The sequence below is a fragment of the Balaenoptera ricei genome, chromosome 2 (genome assembly GCF_028023285.1).
Source record: "Balaenoptera ricei isolate mBalRic1 chromosome 2, mBalRic1.hap2, whole genome shotgun sequence".
Taxonomy (NCBI): domain Eukaryota; kingdom Metazoa; phylum Chordata; class Mammalia; order Artiodactyla; family Balaenopteridae; genus Balaenoptera; species Balaenoptera ricei.
In genome coordinates this window covers 175,076,755-175,096,059 of record NC_082640.1, presented here as the reverse complement: position 1 = coordinate 175,096,059, position 19,305 = coordinate 175,076,755, and the positions used below count along the sequence as shown (strand labels likewise).

Here is a 19,305-nt window from a genome sequence, read left to right as displayed (position 1 = left end):
GGCTCTGCAGAGCACTTCCTGTGGGCAGCAATGGGGACCTCTGTGCAAAGCATCTTGTAATTGTCACACCTCCACTATGGGCATTTTACAGATGGGAGCCAGGAGTCCTGGGTTCCAGCCTGGCTTTGGGATTTAGGCAAGTCCCTTTCTCAAGCCTCAGCTTCTGCATCTAAAATGAAAGGCTAGCCAGGATGAGCCGCGAGGCCCTCCCACCTCCTACCTGCCACAAACAGCGGTGTGTTCCAGGGCCAGCCCTGCAGGGGCCCAGCCAGCAGCTGCGGTTCTGCCCTCCCCCGCCACCCAACCTTCCCAACCATCAAGAAAGCCGCTCAGACACATGTTTCACACATGAAAAGCAGCACGCACCGTGGGCAGCCTTGTTTCTCATCAGAGGCAGCCTGGGCCCCTCTGGCAGGAGCCCAAACCAGGCAGGTTTTAATAAATGTCTCAGGCCCAAGACGAAATCTCCAATCTGCATCCTCCGTAAAGAAACCTGGGGCCGGCTGTTGACACTGGCTGCCCATCCATCCAGCAGAGCACATTCCCAGACTTCACACAAGTGTCCAGAAGGGGTCAGGGGAATGAGGGATCTGGTTCTCCTCTCCCCCCATCTCCCCACCCCGTGACAAGCAGTGGCTGGAACAAAACCTCAAAAACACAGCAGGGAGGCGGCCCCATGGCGGGCACGTCCCCCGAGAGGCAGACACTCTGCATTAGTGACCACCAGCGGCCGCCTCTGGCCAAGAACATGACCCAGCTTTCCTGACAGAGACATGACCTAGCAGCTAACAGCCTGGCCAAGGCTCTGCCACAAATCCCTGGGCATTTACCCAGCCAGGCGCGCTCTCCCCGCTGCCAGGGAGCTTTTTCAAAAATCTCACTGAGGTGCCCGAAGTTAAAGGAGCCAGACAAATTCCAAACAGGTTTGGTTTACACAGCACAATGATCTGTCCGGAAGGGCTTGACTCGCACTCCCAAGGGCATGCTGGGAGCTCACAGCGGTCCCAGAGGTGGGCAGGGGAGAGGCTGGTGGTCCCCATTTTCCAGATAAGGAAAAAAAGCCCAGAGAGGTTAACCGCTTGTCCTGGGTTGCCCAGCTAGAAAGTGGCCAGAGCTTAGGTCTCTTGCCTCCTGCACCATTGTTCTCCCCACTGCAGTAAAATACAAGATGACCCACATTCTCAAGTCATTCCGCCCCTGTGGATTGCGTCCCTACCTTGTATGCACCCATGACCTGCTGAGTACCTTCTGAGGAGTCCCCCCCTTCTCCCAGGCCCCTTCCAGGGAGAAGCTGCTGCCCAGGAGGAAGGCCACCATGTCCTTCAGCTGCTCCGAGGACTCGTCCAGCGAGGTCAGGCTGCCCGTGCAGGTGCCAAACTCATACTTCCAGAACTGGGGACAGCCTGTCCTGGAGACACGAGGGAAAGCTCATAGGCCCCCAGACTCGGTATGGACTCTGACAAGGCATTTTTAAAAAGGACTGGGGAGGGAGAAGAGGACATCTGGGGCTGAAATTGCAGACACCAGCACCAAGGTGGTGAACACAGTTTTGGGCGGGGGGCCTTGTTGGCATCCTTCAACATCCTTCATCCTTTCCAGACTGGAAACTATCAAATCAGCATGAATATACTGTAGCCCCTGCCTCTACCCTATTATATTTCCTGTAACCTCAACCGGAAACCAGCCAAACCAGCAAGAAAAAGACAATGGCGCCCTCTCTGCCATCGAGGCGAGGCCCGCAGACCAAAGGGACGAGGAAGCTCTCAGCGCTAGCAGTGGAAAGGCCTTTCTCTGCTTTCTTAGAGAAACTCCTCCACAGGGTTGAAAGTCTTTAGTTATAAGCCTATTCTTCATTCACTCCAAAACCATTTTGCTGAGTCGCTCCTCCGTGCCAGGCACAGGCCAGGTGATGGGCTATAGTGATGGAGAGGATAACGGCCAGCCTTTAAGAAGCTTGAAATCCTACAGTGGCAGGCGAGACTCCACTGAAATCAGATGCTAGCATTACAGAACAGTGAGTGCTAACTGCCTAGATAGAGGAGTGACTCAGAGAAGGGAGAAATCCATTCTCTCCCACAAATGGGGAGATGCTGCAGCTGGGTCCTAAAGGCTGAATAGGAGTTCACCAGCTGGAAAAGGGAAGAAAGCACATCCTAGGCAGAGGGAGCAGGCTGTGAGCAGCATGGAAGCATCGAGCCCCTAAAAGCCGCTGAGATGGCAGCATGGGAGGGGCTAGTAAAGGAGTTGACCTCGGACCCAGGTGGGGCTCTGAAGGACCCTCCCACTCCTGGAGTCCACAAATGATAACAGAAGGATGTTCCTGGGAACTTTTTCTATGAGGAGACGGTTGGGTATGACTGGACTGTCGTAGGGGGTAGGTACTGAGCCAGGGCCTGGTCACTACAGGCCTGATATCAAGTAAGGTACAAGCCACAGGAAGGCACCAAAGAACTTTTTTAAAAAAAAATATTTTATGTATGTATGTATGTATGTATTTGGTTGTGCTGGGTCTTAGGAGCTCCTTAGTTGTGGCATGTGGGCTTCTTAGTTGCGGCATGCATGTGGGATCTAGTTCCGTGACCAGGGATCGAACCCGGGCCCCCTGCATTGGGTGCGTGAAATCTTAACCACTGCGCCACCAGTGAAGTCCCTATACCGAAGAACTTTAAACGAGGGAGTCACGTGATCAGATGTAGAAAAAGTCACTCCAGTGGGAGAGAAGATGGGGATGGGGTGGGAGAATAGGAGAGGGAAAGAGTGGGACAAGGAGAACAGTTAAGACGTCACAGGATTTTAGGAGAGAGATGTGAGCCTGAGCTAGGAGGGCAGGAGAAATGTGGGCTCCCCAAGTGCTACTATGGAAGCAGAATCAGTAGGGCCATTTATTCCATATGTTGTATTTTAAAAGTCTGGGAGAACATTCATGACAGTATTAACAATGTCTGTCTCTGGACGTAATTGCAGGTGGTTTTATTTCCTTCTTAATCCTGTGGAGTCAGGTTTCTAGCTTGGGTGATGAAGTGGACGGATGGCAGTGCCAGTGGGATCTGTCCAGGGCTGGGCTTTCTTGGTGGTCCCAAAGATTTTCCCCAGGGCAGGGGCAGGGGACAGGGGTAGGAGTGGACATGCGAAGACGGCAGCCCCTTCCAAAGCAACAGTCACGAGTGAGGCTCCGTGCCAGGCACCATGGGGTCCCCGAGGCTGGACAAAGAGGTCCCTGGTGACAGACACACCTGGCTGCAGCATCTGGCCACTCCCAAGCTTTAACCCTGAAAACTCAGGTTTTTTACCTGGTACCTGGGACAGCATCCAGGGCAGGCAACGTCCACTTGCCTGGCTCACTTTGGCCCAGCAGCGGCAGAGGGCCACTGTTGACCTGGCAGAACTTTTCAAAGGCCGGAGCAAGGGACCTGGGCCGGACCACCACACTGGCTGGCTGGAGCCCTGGGTTTGGTGAGAGAAGGGAAGAATGCAGTCAGTACCTTCTTGTAGAGCCTTTTTAATTTAACTTCTTATTGAAGCGTAACATACACACAGAAAAACGCACATACGTGTACAGCTTGATAACTTTCACGAAATGAACACACCCATGGAACCGGCATCCAGGTCAAGACACAGAGTGTTACCAGCATCCCAGGACCCCCTATGCCCCCTCTGGTCATCATCCGCCACACCCCCCCACAGGGATAGCCACTGCCCTGACTTCTAACACCACAGATTACTTTTGCCTGTTCTTCGTACATGTTCTTCCCAGAACGGAATCATACAGTATGTGTCTTTTGAGTCTACCTTCCTTCACTCACCAACAGTGGGTTCATTCTCATTGCTCTGTGGTATATTCATTACTACAATGCATTTACCTAAAACTATTGCTGACGGATATTTGAATCGCTTCCAGTGTCAGGTTATTACAAATGGTGCCTCTGTGAACATTTTAGTACATGCATTTTGGGCACACATGTGCACGGTTCTGTTTGGCACATACCTACGGTTGTAGGAAATATAATTGCTCAGCTTTAGTAGATACTGCCAAGCAGGTTCCAAAGTGGTTGTGATATTGACCAGGGTTCTTGGCCTTCCCCAATCAATAGAAATTGATAAGAGGCCAATCAAGAAATTCTGGGGCCCCTTTATTGGGGCCCCTGCAGCCGCAGGAGGGAACGAAAATGAGTAACAGGTTCCCTTGCTTGCTCCCCGAGGCAGGGTAAGCTAGTTCCTTACGTGGGTTGAGGGTAGGGGTGTGTCCAGGGGCTGGGCCGGAGCGGTGGCTTAGGTGTTTCGCCCACCCTTTTGGTGGCGTTGAGTGCACGGGGCATGCACAGTACCCTGCTTTTGCTCCCAGCTCTTCTGAAGTGGCAGTTGGGTTTTTCGGTCTTTTTGTATCTTTTGTCCAGAATTTGCACTGCACATGCACACAGTTATTTTTAGTCTTTCTAGTTTCTTTGCATTTTGTAGCCCAAGGAGATGTTTGTCCAGGTGTAAGCATTGCAGCACTGCAGCAAATGGTCCCAGGTCCCAGCCTACCTCGGTTGTACCGATTTATACCCCCACCAGTGGCGTGAGTTCTTGGTTGTTCCATATCCTCTTCAACGCTTGGTATTGCCTGCCTTTTTCATTCCAGCCTTTCCAGTGGCATCGAACTGTGGTTTTAATTTGCATCCCCCTGATGAGTAATGCAGATGAGTGCCTTTTTGTATGCTTTATTGGCCATTTGGGTATCCTTTTTGGGAAAGAGACTGTTCACTTCTTTTGTCTGGGCAGGTTCTTAACTGAGCAGGCTCAGAATCCTCGACTACCCTCCAAAGAGATAGTCTTACTGGAGTTTGAGAGGAAGACCGCCACGTGCACGCCACAATCTCCTCTGGGGGCAACCCGCCCACCTCTGGAATGGGAAGTCCTTTGGCTTTGGAGGTAAACAAACCTGAGTTTGAATCCTGATTCTGCCTCTGACCAGTGCTGTGACCCTGGGCTTGGTTTTCCCATGGATAAGATGGCAGGAATCATACCTGCCTCAAAGAGAACTCCTTGAGTCCTTTCCTGTATGTAAATTACCTAACACACAGGTATTTGGGAAGTAGGGGTTGGAGTTACATTCATTCAGTGAATCTTGTATAGACATTTAAAATTATGGTACAGGGCTTCCCTGGTGGCGCAGTGGTTGAGAATCTGCCTGCCAATGCAGGGGATACAGGTTTGAGCCCTGCTCTGGGAAGATCCCACATGCCGCGGGGCGACTAGGCCTGTGAGCCACAATTGCTGAGCCTGCGCGTCTGGAGCCTGTTCTCCTCAACGAGAGGCCGCGACAGTGAAAGGCCCGCGCACCGCGATGAAGAGTGGCCCCCGCTCGCCGCAACTAGAGAAAGCCCTCGCACAGAAACGAAGACGCAACACAGCCATAAATAAATAAATAAATAAAAATTGTTTAAAAAAAGAGTAAAACCTTAAAAAAAATAAAATAAAATAAAATAAAATTATGGTACAGAAGAAATATTTAAGGATATTAGAAGATATTTGGGATGTACCATTAAAGGAACATTACTAGGTACCAAAACATTATGTTCAGCATATTCTCCTTTTTAAAGGAGATAAGGGAAAGAACTAGAAGGAAACACATCTTCATGTTAATCACGGCTATCTCCACTGACAAGATTGTAGGTGATTTTAATTTTCTTCTTTGTGCTTTCCTCAATATTCTAAAATTTATGCAATAAATAGGTATCTGGAGGAAAACTGTAACTGCAGGAAAAACAAACAAGAAAAGTTATGTTTCAAAAAAAAGGACTATTTCCTTAAATAAATAGATCGTCCCAAAGAAAAATGTACTCTTTTGGAGAAATAACCTTGGTGACAAATCTCCTACATGCCAGGTATGCTCTATCAACAAGTGGACATTTCTTTTCTGCAATAATATCTGTCAGCTAATATTTTCTGAGTGCTTATTATGTACCAGGATCTCTGTGCTAAGTAATTTACATGTGTAATCAATCATCTGTATTTTATACAAGAGGAGAGTAAGGCTCAGAGAGATGGAGAGACTTTCCCAGGGTTACACAGCTGGTATGTGGCACAGCCAGGATTCAAGCCTCAGACAGATGACCCCTGTGTCCCTCTCAGGTCACCACTGGGCTGCGGGCACGGGCCTCCCCGGGATGGGTCCACCACCACCTCCAGCATCTTCCTCCTTGGGCATGGGGTAGTGAAGCAGATGGGACCCTCTGCAGGGAAAGTCTGCGACTGGCTCCTGCTCTAACTGCCTGGAACTCATTACCTCAAACCCTACAGAGCCTGCCAACGCTACAGACTTTCCAAAGGAGGTCAAACTGAACACCCCCCCGCCCTGCCGAAAGCCCAAGGAAGCTGGCTGCAAGGCTCAAGCAAGCCCAGCATGCTCCAAAAATAATCTGGAGTGAGGGAAGGGAATTCGGCCAGCCTAGAGGCCTCCCATCCCCTACCCACCCCTTTCTTACCTCCGAAGCCTGTTTCAAGAGCAAACTGGATTAAGACCATAAATCACGAGGTATTATGTGCACAAAGCATCTCTGTTTCCTTTTTAATTAAATGTACTTCAGAAGGCACTGTGTTTTGGTTTTGCTCATCTCTACTGCTGGTCATAGAAGGTCCCTGCATTGTCCCCATTAGTAACAGGACATGGAATAGAAGGCTCCGGGGTGCCTTTTTGGAGGGGCGGTGGACACACGAGGTGGGGCTACTTTATGCTCTGCTCTCTCGGGCTCCATCTAAGGTCACGACAGCTTTTTCTTTGTGGAGAGAAATGAAGTGAGTCCTCTGAGTCCTTTTACCCAAAAAGCAATGTTTTCCTTTTTTTTTTTTTTTTTTAAACTTAATAACAAGAGAAAAAAAGAAGAAGAAGCAAGAGCCTTTTAATGTTCCTAATTTGATCTAAAGCCCTGGAAGACGTAGTCCCAAGCTGGAGAGCTCCAGCTGTTCCACAAAATGAGCTGCTTTCCTTGTGGAGAATCCACGACAGACAGCAGCTGATGTGGGTCCCACACCTTATGTACATCAGCTCTGTGGGGAAGATTCCGTGGTTACTTTCAGTAATCGATGAGGCTCAGAGAGGTCACACAGTCTGCCCACGGCAACAGCCAACAAGGAGCGACCTGCTCCCTTGGCCCCCCAAGGTTCTAGTGAGCAGGGTCGATCTGGTTGAGCTGGGGTTTGCTGGTCCATCATGTGTACGAAGGGTTGTGGTCCACTGTTACTTGCTGACTCTGTAAAGCACACTTCCCGGTATTCACATCATTGGGAGCCCCCTCCCCCTTGACGCTGGCCTGGGCCACATGACTTGCTGTGCTAACGGGACATTAGGAGGTGTGATGCAAGCAGAGGCTTGATATGTGCTTGTGCATTAGGGCTTGTCCTCTTGGAATATCTCCCATGGAGGCCTGAGCTACTCCGTAAAGAAGTTTGGCTTCCACTGCTAGAGGGGCTTCCTAGAGAGAGAAATGAGAGGCTAGCCCCAGTGGTTTCAGCCATCCCAGTGGACACTCCAGACATGTGAGGAGGAAGCCAGCTTGGTGGTCTAGCCCAGCGGACACCACATGGAACAGAAGAGCCACCCGTGGAGGCCAGCCTCAGGGCAGAATTATGGTTTAAACCACTAAGTTTGGGGTGGTTTGTTAGGCAAGACTAGATAATTGTTGGCCCACAAATAGCGACAGAGGCCGGACACGTCCACAAACAAGGAAAATTGTCCTGCTTTAGTACTTTAATCTGTGCTGCTGGTGACGCCACCATAACCAGAAAAGTCTCTCTCATTGTGAAATTTTGCTGGGATTCAGGTCAGTCACAATTTGGATATCTGTTTTCTCTTGCAGGACCTTTTAGAGCCTTGGGTGTCACTCCTGGGACATTGTAGGGAGATGGGTGCCACCAGTTCAAGAAGACCAGTCCAAGGAGGGAGACTTGGTCTGAATCAAAAGCAGATTAAAATGCAGCGTAATATGGGGGCACTTTTCCCAGAAGGGAAAACCTTTCTATCATCGGAGGTCATTGGCGGTTCTCCCTATGGAGCTGTGGGGACCAAGCAGAGCTGGTTGGTAATAGACTTCGCACCTGAGTCTGGTCCAAGGCGCCAGCTCCTTCTGGGAAGTTAATTAGTGACCAGCGAGAATCTCCTTCTGCTCTTACTTTCCGTCTCCCACGCAGAAGCTAGAAGTCTCAGGAGTTTCTGGGCCCTACATGGCTGGTATTTCCAGGGAATATTTTTTTAACATCTTAGCACCACTCACCCCTAGCCATGCTGGACATGTTTCTGATGTTTGGTTTCTTCTGTAGAATCAAGCTCCTCACAGCAGAGGGAAGGCGGGACTTCAGGTGGCATGTGAAGGCCATCCCTGCATGGGCCACAGAGGATCTGGGTTATGGGACAGAGAGGGACAGATGAGAAAGCACAGATCCCTGGAAGGCAGCAGATCCAGCATCAGGATCACCTCCCAACCTGCCCAGGGCTGCTCCTGGCCCTGTCCTGGGGTGGCTGTTATTTGGAGCAAGTTCTCCCCCAGCCCTATCCCCTTCATGTCTCAGTTTCTAATGAGAAATTCCTGACACTTCAAGAGCTTTGCTTATGCTCTTTCTCTGGCCTGGAATATCCTCCCTGCCTCCCTCCCAGAAGGCCTTTCCATTCCTCAGAACTGGTACAGAATCTTCTACCTCCAAGATGTACCCAACAGGCTCGTGCTGGCTGGCGCTGAGCTGCCTTGCCCCCATAGCATTCTTTGAGCCACTGATTTTGGCCTGGAGTTACAGTCAGCCTGATGTTCTACTTGACCCTGAACCTCCTTTCTCTCTCCCAGGGAGATCCCAAGTGCCTAGAGGGTAAGTCCATAACTTAGGGCTCTTCCTCAGCCCCCAGAGCACTTACCACAGCCTAAGCACATAGCACACACCAAACCTACTTATGAGTAAGTGAAGAAATGAATGCATACCACGTGAACTCACAAAGGAATTAATAGGCTAGATTTTCTGTCTACATATGACTTCTGTTATTTAGATTTAGGACCTAGAAGGTAGAGATTTTATGTTTTCTTCTTTATATCCCCTCCTCTCACCACTACTATAGGCACAGTGTCTTACACGGATTTTTGGTGAATGAATAAAAACTGTAAATTTTAAAATATAGAGATAGTCTCAAAGCTCTAGGAAAATATGCTCAAAAAGTAATCCTATAAATTGACTTCTTATACTCTAGAAAGAGAGGCATCAATATGTCAGCAAAATCTAGGGCTAGATGGCCACGTTGTGTTGGCCTCCAAGGCACAGCCCATGTCTTCCTCATCTAAATATACCACGTGCCTAGCATAGTGCCCGACACAAAAGTGGGAGTTCAGGGCTTCCCTGGTGGCGCAGTGGTTGAGAATCTGCCTGCCAATGCAGGGGACACAGGTTCGAGCCCTGGTCTGGGAAGATCCCACATGCCACGGAGCAACTGAGCCCGTGAGCCACAACTACTGAGCCTGTGCTCCGCAACAAGAGAGGCCGCGACAGTGAGAGGCCCGCGCACCGCGATGAAGAGTGGCCCCCGCTAAAAAATAAAAAAAAAATAAAAAAAAAAAAAGTGGGAGTTCATACATGTTTGTTGAATGACTGCAGGCTGGATGAAAGCAGGATTCAAGGGCAGTGTCCATAGTGAAGGTTCTGGACAAGCCTGATTTTCCACAGATTTTCTTTCTATCTACAGAGAAGAGCCCAATGGAATTCCAAATCACCATTGTGTGTTTTCAACTCTCATCTCCCAGACAGAAGATCATGTAAACCGCATGGCTATTTTCATGAAGAATTTGAGATTGTATAAAATCTCTAACACAAAAAATATAAACGATACTGTCCTGGAAGGGGTAGAGGTGTATTTGAAACTGACTGCGGGTGCTTTCATAGCTGCAGGAACAAAGGGCCGTGGAGGCACAGAGGAGAGGACAGTCGGTCCCCATGGGCTGGGGTAGGGGTGCCAGGAGGGTCAGGTGAGATTGGATTCCACACCCCAGTTGAAGATACTGAGGCTTAAAGCAGCTGCTTTGGCAGGTCAAGCCTGTGCTTGCCTGCTGGACTGAGCAAGCCCCCGCTGGGCCTGGCAGGCCTGACCTTTTAGCCAAGCATCCAAGGTACCAGCTAAGGTCCTGGATGTCTGTGGTTCCCTTGAGGTTTGTGGAGGGCTTAGCACCTCAGCCAGGCATTCAGCTAAGTTTGAAGAGAGAACCATTCCATAACCATGTGGGTCAGTGGCCAGACCCGTGTGATAACTGACCTCACTTCACATCTGGAGGAGAGAATGGAGTTTACTCCAAACCCAATGAAATGAGACACCCCACAGGTATCTGTGGGCCCTCGCTCCCCATTATTGCTCTATAAGGCAGCAGATGCAAGCTGGATGCTGTTTTGCAAATAAATTGTAGCCAGAAGACCCAAATCTGAGGGTAATTGTCTTTTCTTTCCTTTATTTATTTATTGTTTTAATATAAATGTAAGTGGATCTAGGTAATTCCTATAATAATGTTACTTCCCTAGCCTGGAGATAGATGAGTGTAGCTAGAAATCCTGCCCTGTGCAATGCATGCGGCGAGCGTGCCAGGCATTTGAATGTCACTGGCTGTGCACGCTGGGAGGGAAAGAAGGTCGAGAACCCCACTCAGCAGGGTCGTTCCCTTGAAGGCAGGGGCCAAACAGAGCATGAAGTACATGTTCATTGGCTCCTGCCAAAGAAATGTCCTCAATATACCAACCAGAGCAAGTCAGTCATAAAATAAATGATAGCAACTACAGCCACATAGGGGAGACCACTGTGGGCCAGGCACTGTGCTAGGCCCTTCACCCTCATTGGTTTACAACCGTTGGCTCCTCACCACTGCCCCACAAAGAAGACATCCCCACTATAGACAAGGAAACTGGGGCTCAGGGAAGTCAAAGAAGTTCCATAAATAGGAAGTAGCAGAACAAATTCAAAAGTAGCAAATTCAAAAGCAAGTCTAAGTTCACGCTTGCTTGATCAATACCTATTTATCTATGGATATTTTCTATGTATCTATGTATCCATCCAAACTTCCATCCATCCACCCACCCATCCATCATCTATCCTGTGGTGCTAATAGGAATCACATCCTCAGGAACAGCAGAGACCTTGTCCCTTTCCCCACAAGGTGATTCTGGGGCCAGAGTTCAAACATGTTTCTTTGTGGACTGATCCCTGAACTCAGGCTTCTCAGGACCTCCGTGAACTCACTGCTGAGTGGCCCAGGTGTTGCGTTGTCCTGCGAGGTCTTACTCTAGAAGTAAGGTAAGATGGGATCCAGTCAGTAAGACTTGGTCAGACTCCAAGAAGCCACCTTTCTGCTGTGAGGTCTCTCTTTTCTCTTTAGAGAATAACAAACTATCAAACCCACAAATATCATTCCCCAGCATCGAATATGCCAGAGAGGAGGACCCACGGACAATCAATTCCTTAGCAGAATCTAACACACCCAAAGCCTCAGTGTAAAAATATCTTATCTGTGCCTGTCACAGATTACTGACATTCTACCATTAGAAAGTCATTCCTCTGCTTTACCCAAGCAATCCAATTCTGGGAATATAACATCCAGATGTGTTCAAAAGTGGATGAGATAATGCCAGCACAGAGGCAGCACCGTTTATAATAGAAACAATTTAGAAACAACCTAATAGAGGCTGCTTAAATACATGGAGGACTGGTTAAGTAGAGGAGTAGCTAAACTATGGTACATCCATACCACCCATCTAAACCATACGTAGATAATATGTAACCATTAAAAGAATAAGCCTACTCTATACGCCTCAAATGAAAAATCTCCCAAAGCTGTAAAATGAACAAGGCAAGGTGAAGAATTCTGTGTTGGATAACACACACACAACTGATCAGTTCAAATGCACAGAGACCTGCTCTGGAAGGATGGAGAAGAGCTTGGTATCAGTGATGGCTGTAGAAAGGGAAACTGAGCAGGTGGGGGCTTGAGCAGGAGCAGGGGCTGCAACACTATTTTATGTGAATGGCACCCTCTGGAGTTGTGCCACGGGGTGGCCCTGGTGGAAGAGGGACTCTCTGCAACTTTGAAAAGCACAACGTGTACGTATTACCTAATAAAAAAATGGAATTTAATTTAAACATATACTAGGAAGGTAGAATCAGGTCATTATGATAAAATAAGTTATTGCCTATATTTCTGAGGATCTGGGTCACTTGGTTTTCACTCATTCAGGAAGTATTTATTTAGCCCCAACCATGTGGGGTATGCTGAATATACGGAGGTGAGTGAAACAGATCTTATTCCCATTTGAAAGGCATGGACGCCTGGGAGAGTGAACACCACAGTGATAATAACAACAGCTGTCATTCACCAAGTGCCTGCTCGATGCCCAGGGTCCAGGCACCATCCACCACCCATCCATGCAACAGGCACTGTGGTCCAGAGCACAGCTTTGGGGCAAACTGTCTGGATTCTAAGCCTGCCTCTACACTTAAGAGGGAATCATTAACTGCTCTGTGCCTATTTTCTCACCTGTAAACAGGGGCTAATAACCGTTTGCTCCTCACTGAGTTGCGGTGAGGATTCTAGCGACGCTTGTGAGCTTCTTAGAACAATTCCTGGCCGGGCCCACAGGTAGCAAGGTGCAAGCATTGTGTATGTTTATTCCTCCTCGCCCAGCTCAGCGTGCTGCAGATAACAGTGGGAATGAGACAGACACAGCCCACGCACACAGAGGGTTTACCATCCCCCAGAGACAGACATTAAACACATAATTACCATTGTGTCGTCTCCCAGGGAGAGACAGAAAAATAAATAGGTAACTATAACTGCATGTGCTGAGCGCTCCTGGGCCACATGGACTGCAGGTGGAGGAGAAAAGGGGGCTGAGTCTAGAAGGAAGAGTAGGGGTCAGAGTAGCAGAAGGGTGGGGCGGAAGGGTGCTCTAGGCCAGGGCACAGCACAAGCGAAGGCAGGCAAGCACGTGCAGGGAACCAGCTTCCGGTGCTCTTGGAGTATACACTGCACGGGAGGAGGTGTCCGGAGCAGGGGCTGGGAGGGTAAGCGGAGGCCAGCTCGCGAAGGAATTTGGATTTGTCCCCAGAGCAATGGGAAATCACGAAGGTTTTCAGCAGTAGAGTGACTTGGTAAGATGTGCCCTTTATGAAGATGGCTCTGGCTACAGGTAGCCGACGGACTGCAGGGCAGGCAAAGTAGGAAGCTGGCAGATGAGATAGGAGGCCAGGCCAGAGAGATGAGCGTCTAGAAAGCCTCCCTCCCAAAAAAGAACCTGGCAGGAGAGAGGCTGCCTTAACCCTTCGTGTGCCCTGCTGGACCAGCCAGCGCTCAGCGGAAGTTGCTCCTGTGAAGTGGGACCATGGGATCATACACACACAAGGGAGAAGGTTTTCTGTTTCCCTTCAGTTCTGCCAGGACAGGCCTTTTGGTCTGTTTTATTCCTTGCAGTATCTCCAGCACCTGTAACAGTGCCTGGCACATGGAAGGCACCCAATAAATGTCCTCTGTCGGGGAGGGGGGGGATGGGCAGAGCAGACAGGATGTATCAGTACAAAGGCAACCAAGACGAGGCAGCCAGGGAGGCAGGAGATGTGGCTCTGCAGCCAAAGAAGCAAGTGTCTTACAGAGCAATTTGTGATCACGGAGGTCAAGGAGGATAAAGCCCAAAGGGCATCCGTCGGATCTTGTAACTCATGCTTTTTCTCCCTCACTTCCATGAGGAAGCCGTCACAGCTCTGTCGGCCAGCAAGCCCGGGGAGCATCACATATGTATGTACACAGATCGTACTTAGGACCCGACCTTGAGGGGCACAAAAAGTAGTAGAAGATTCAGCCCATTTCCTTGATGTACACAGTCCAGCCAGGAAGATCTCATTATTCACTACAAGGCAGTTCACAGTGTTACAAAACTCCATTTCTGGTTTCTGTACTGTCCCCTGGATCACCTCCCCAGAGTCCTATAACTTGATAATGGAAGCATGGAATTAAGTAGGTGTACAGACCTTGCCTTCACTCATTAATTTTTGTGGTGGGAGTTGCTCAATGTTTGCCAAGAAAGTTGCTGGTGGCAGCCTAAATACAACTGCGAATTTGCAAAGTAGATGTTGCTGTAAGGAAGAAGGCATCCTGGCTGTATAAATATTTCATAAAAGATTTTTCATTACAATAACAGAGACAAAAGATCGGGGAAATGCTGGCAGTCATGATTAGAATTGTCTATTTAATAGGTCAGATACAAGTGTTCCCAATATGCAAAGGATTGTTAGCAATACAACTACTTTCAACCAAAGTCAGTGGTGGTCCCTTCTGCTTCCTCTTCCTAAACAATTTGGTCCTAAAGTCATTAGGTGGAGCGGAGAGGTAGGAGTCCATGGCGGGGATGGAGGGCAGGAAGCCATGAAGGCCCAAGGTGGGGGTCAGAGCCAAGTAATGAGGAGGACATCCCCACAGAGGGTGGCCTGGCCTGTGGTGTCACAGCCTGATCAGGGTAAGGGGGGATTCTTCAGAGTGTTGGGGAGTGGCAGCCTGGCAAATGGTATCAGAGGGTAAGGAGTGTATCTGTGTATGTGTGTGTTTGCAGAGAAACATATATTCCTTAGCCCTGCCTGGGAGCAGCAACATCTCAATAGGAATGAGCACATCCACTGCCCAGATCTTGGATTCTAAATACCACTTTCCATTAAAATGAATTAAGACTCCTTGGAGAAGAGGTTGATTTCCAGAACTGGGGCAAGAACAGAAGATAAGCCTTGAACATCTTGTCATGCCAGAAAGCACATGGATGTTCTCAAAGAATGATGGGCCCATACAGAAAGGACACAGATTGAAGGGGCTCTCACTGGTCAAACTGGGGCCAAAGTGTGCTTTAAATAATGATGGGAATGGAGTATAACTCACTAATACAGGAATCCATAAGTCTATACGGATATAAAAAACAATTAAAGTTGATGAGGCATGGGATATTTACCTAGTTTCAAAGTACCTCCCCAGGGACTTCCCTGGTGGTCCAGTGGGTAAGACTCCTTGCTCCCAATGCAGGAGGCCCAGGTTCGATCCCTGGCCGGGGAACTAGATCCCTCATGCATGCTGGAACTAAAAGTCTACACGCCGCAACTAAAAGATCCTGCATGCTGCAATGAAGATCCCGTGTGCCGCAACTAAGACCCAGTGCAGTCTAAATAAATAAATAAATAAATAAATAAATAAATAAATAAATAAATAAAGTACCTCCCCATAAAATACCTATTAATCACAAAGGAGGAAAAGACTAACTTTATACTGGTGAAACCTGGTAGACACCACCTTAATCATGGGCTCAAAGTGCACATCATTAGTATAGAAACAAATCACAATGGTGAACCCCTTGGTGGGGTGCAAGAAGAACGCAGTGTCACTGCTGTGATGTTTCTGCCAGAGATGCATCACCTGAATCTGACCATGAGGAAACCTTAGGCAGACATTCTACAAAGTCTGTGATCTTCAAAAGTGTCAAGGTCATAAAAGTCCAGGAGAGACTGAGGAGCTCTTCTAGCCTGCAGGAGACAAACAGACATCCGTGCACGCGAGAGTGATTCTGAGCTGGTCCTTCTGTGATAAAGGACGCTACTGCAATGATTGGCAAACCCTGGACAGAGTCTGGGGATTCCATGGAGGCTATGAATCTGTGTCAGCTTCCCGGTGTTGGTGGTTGCACTGTGGTGAGGTAGGAAAGTGTCTCTGTTTATAGAAAAACACAGGAAAGTATGGCAAAATGATGAGGATCAGGGCATCTTATTCTCAAAGAGTTCAAGAAAAAAAGAGGTGTTTTTTTTTTTTGGTACCGCCCTTGCAATTTTTCTGTCACTTTGTGATTGTTTCAAAATTTTAAAATGATGAGAAATAAACTATAGAAAAGTTAAATGGTAGATAAACAAAATGTGGTATATACAAACAATGGAATATTATTTAGCCTTTAAAAGGAAGGAAATTCTGTCACATGTGACAACATGGATGAACTTTGAGGACATTATGCTAAGTGAAATAAGTCAGCCACAAAAGGACAAATACCATCTGATTCTATTTATATGAGGTACTAGAATAGCCAAGCTCATAGAGACAGAAAATATTAATAGAACAATGGTTGCCAAGGGCTGGGGGCAGTGGGGGAATGGGGAGTTAGTGCTTAATGGGGACAGATTTTAAGATAAGGATGAAGAAAAAGATCTGGAGGTGGATGGGGGTGATGGTTGCACAACAATGTGTGTGTATTCAATGCCACTGAACCGTACACTTAAAACGGGTTAAGATGGTAAATTTTGTGTTGTACATATTTTCCCACAATAAAAATTTTAAATTAAAATTAGAAAAGGAAACTGTGATTGTTAAGGTGCATTCACATTAAATGTTTACGTTCAAATTGTTGGGAAAAGTGACACAAGGGTTTGTGTGTCTCTTGAATTAAATATCAACTATTCTCTAACTCAGGCTTCCTGTTCCAACTCCATGGAAAGGAGCTTATCTAGGAAAGGAAGGTTTCTTTGTTTATGCTTCACATGGCCAAACATTAACTTTATGACTCTGTGAAAATCTGGGAAAACTCTGTCTGCCAAACATGACTGTGAATGTCCATTCTTAGAGAGTTATAGAAGATTTGAGAGCCTTGCTCTTCAAAGCAAATCTGCTTTTAGTTACTAGGCCAAATAAAGCAATCCAACCAAGTGGCAAAACTCCAAGGTATGAGAGCGCTATGGGCAAGAAAGGCAAGCCCTTCTGTTTCATAGTTTGCTTCGCCTGTAAAACTAGAGCACACGTGTTTGCTTATTTAATTCAGAGGCCCTGCAACGCTCGGTCACACCAAATTCCTGTAACCACAAAACATGATATACAGAACCCAGACGCAGGTTACGTGTATGATGCTACGAACAGTAAATGTGGAGAGACATGGTTTCACGGATGAGTCCTAGGGACAAACCAGGAAGTTGCTTTAATGTCTGGTTACCCTTCTACTGCGCAGCTCCACCAATGGCGTGACCTACAGGCCTACTTCAAGGTCACTGTGAGCACCACTTGCTAGTTGGAGGGGTGGGAGACTCCATGCATTTCCACTGCTGGGAAAGGGCTGGCCGTGTGGCAATGACCTGACACACCGCCTGCATACACAGAAGATATGCTGAGCTAAACAGCAAAGCACCTCGACTCTTTGGGGCTCAGTGTCTTCATGTCAAATGCCAGATATGCCAGGATAGACATTACTTTAGCACCTTCCAATGCTATGATTTTCACAATCTGTAACTACCTGGGCAATAATTCATGAGTTGATGGTGGTATGGATTATTAATTAAAAAAAAAATTCCTTTAAGGGTATGTGTGTATGTGTTTCTTTAATTGAGAGTAAAATTAACTTCAATTGGTCAATGCTTAGAATTGCTGGTCTCAGAACTATACTTTAGTCCAGAACTGTACTTGCGCTGCCCTGAAGGATGTATGCCACCTGATAGTATAAATGTATGGAAACAAGTATATGTAATAGAGCCCCATTGCAGAAGTAAATATGATGGAACAGATATTATAACATATGTCCTTTAAACTTAACCCTCTTATGCCAGGCCTAATATAAGGCAGTTAGGTTTAAAGGGCGTGTGTACACATGGGTTATATTTCAGAAGACGTGTAATTGGTCTAAATCCAGATAAAAACAAGCTAAGTTCCAACAGGATCATTTACATACATCTACAGACAGCGATGCTGAGATGGTTATATAAATGCTATGGGACAGCTCAAGCAGTTGTTTCAAAGGGTCTTTCAGTGCCTTAAAGCTGCATCCGGAAACAGTTGTGAGACTGGGCCTGAGTCTGCACGGTCTGAGGGTTCACAAACTGAAAGCACAACCTCAGACGTGATTGATTATGCCCTTCCCTGCTCTGCTTTCAGGTTGAGATCCTCTGAGATTTCATTTTATGAGTATTCCTGGTTACCAAATGTCTGGGACTCAATCCCAGTGGTAAAAGCTCTTTATTACCATTGCATAAAAACAGTGACAGTTCCACATCTAGTCAGGATGGGGACAGGGTGTTCCCAACAGTGGGGACAGGAACGCTGGCAGTGTTAGAGGCCACTATTGGCCCGGATGGGCAAAGCCAAAGCTCCATAAGACAGTCTCTGGTATGACTCAGAGAGAAGCTCCCATGGGTGCCCTCGGAGGGAGCGTGCGCTATCTGGGACCTTGGACAAACTTGGTGAGAAAGTTGGAAGCCTCAAGGGGCCATCCTAGAGCAGTGTCACGTGGTTGACTGGAGCCGGGCCCTTCAGGGGCCTGCCGTGGACTGCAGCCAGAACGCAGCAGAATCCTGGGCTCCTCCCAGCGCTCGGTGCATTTCCATGGGAACGGCGGGCTCGGCAGCCCCACGCGGGGCGGTGTGCTCCATCTATTTCTATGGCACCTATCACCATGGCACCTACTTGCTCTGAAAAACACAGGCTAAAAACAGAACATAAGGAAAAGGGGGGCAATCCACTTCCCTGCAGTCACCTTCTCCCGCAGCTGTTGTTATACCTTGTGATTGCTCACGTGGACCTTGCTCATTCCCAGTTTCCGTGTTTTTGTTGTAGTTGGCCTTAAAAAATAAAAGGCTTACTATCAGCATCAGCATCATCTTGGGGGTGATACGTCCCGAGGCTCCGGGAAGTCTGCACTCTACTTGCTGCAGATAGAAAATTCCTGGGGTGGAGGGAGCCCGCACAGGAAGTGACTCCTCTGGGGCTTGTTCAGGTATTGGGGGGAGGGGGGAAGAAGTGGGGAGTAGGGGAGAGGGATGGTGACATCAGTGTACACAGGTGAGCCAAGAAAGGATCTGTGTTTATTCCAACAAAGTGGATCAGATGCTCTCCTGGGAGCACATGACATTCTCTTTGGGGAGGGATCCACAAGGCCAAACAGCTTCACTGAAGGTTTTCCCTAAGTTCAAGGCCACCCTTCACAGCAGAGCACTTAATCCAGTCTCTGGAGTCAAACAGAACTTGAACAGAGTTCAAATTCCAACTCAGTCACCTGCCAGCCATGTGAGATCGGTGGGCAACCTCCCAGAGGTTAATGTACTCATCTGTAAAATGGGGATGAGAAGACACACCCGCAGGCACAAGCCACTTGCTGTGACCTCAGCTGTCATGGCCGTTCCTTGGTTTGCTCATCTAGGAAAATCTGTGATGTTCGAGCAGACACTATACATAAAGCAGGAGGACAGTGTTGACTTCCGTCCGGGAAGGACGCTCAGCACCCCCTCTGCCCCCGGTTCTCCTGGGCCTGACTTCCCGTCCT

At 48.1% G+C, this 19,305-nt stretch overlaps 1 protein-coding gene and 1 non-coding gene across 2 annotated transcripts in view; one reads left to right on the top strand and one right to left on the bottom strand.

The window, feature by feature from the left end:
* The window catches only part of DGLUCY (D-glutamate cyclase), a 51,905-nt gene extending 43,550 nt beyond the window's left edge, over positions 1-8,355 (bottom strand). Inside the window, 3 exon segments of the mRNA XM_059915242.1 lie at positions 1,246-1,408; positions 3,291-3,444; positions 8,253-8,355. Coding sequence (XP_059771225.1) covers positions 1,246-1,408; positions 3,291-3,444; positions 8,253-8,355 — 420 coding nt within the window.
* Positions 8,356-15,007: 6,652 nt separating this feature from the next.
* TRNAW-CCA (transfer RNA tryptophan (anticodon CCA)) lies at positions 15,008-15,080 on the top strand. The gene has a single exon. It is a non-coding gene; the product is annotated as a tRNA-Trp (tRNA).
* The last annotated feature ends 4,225 nt before the right edge of the window (positions 15,081-19,305 follow it).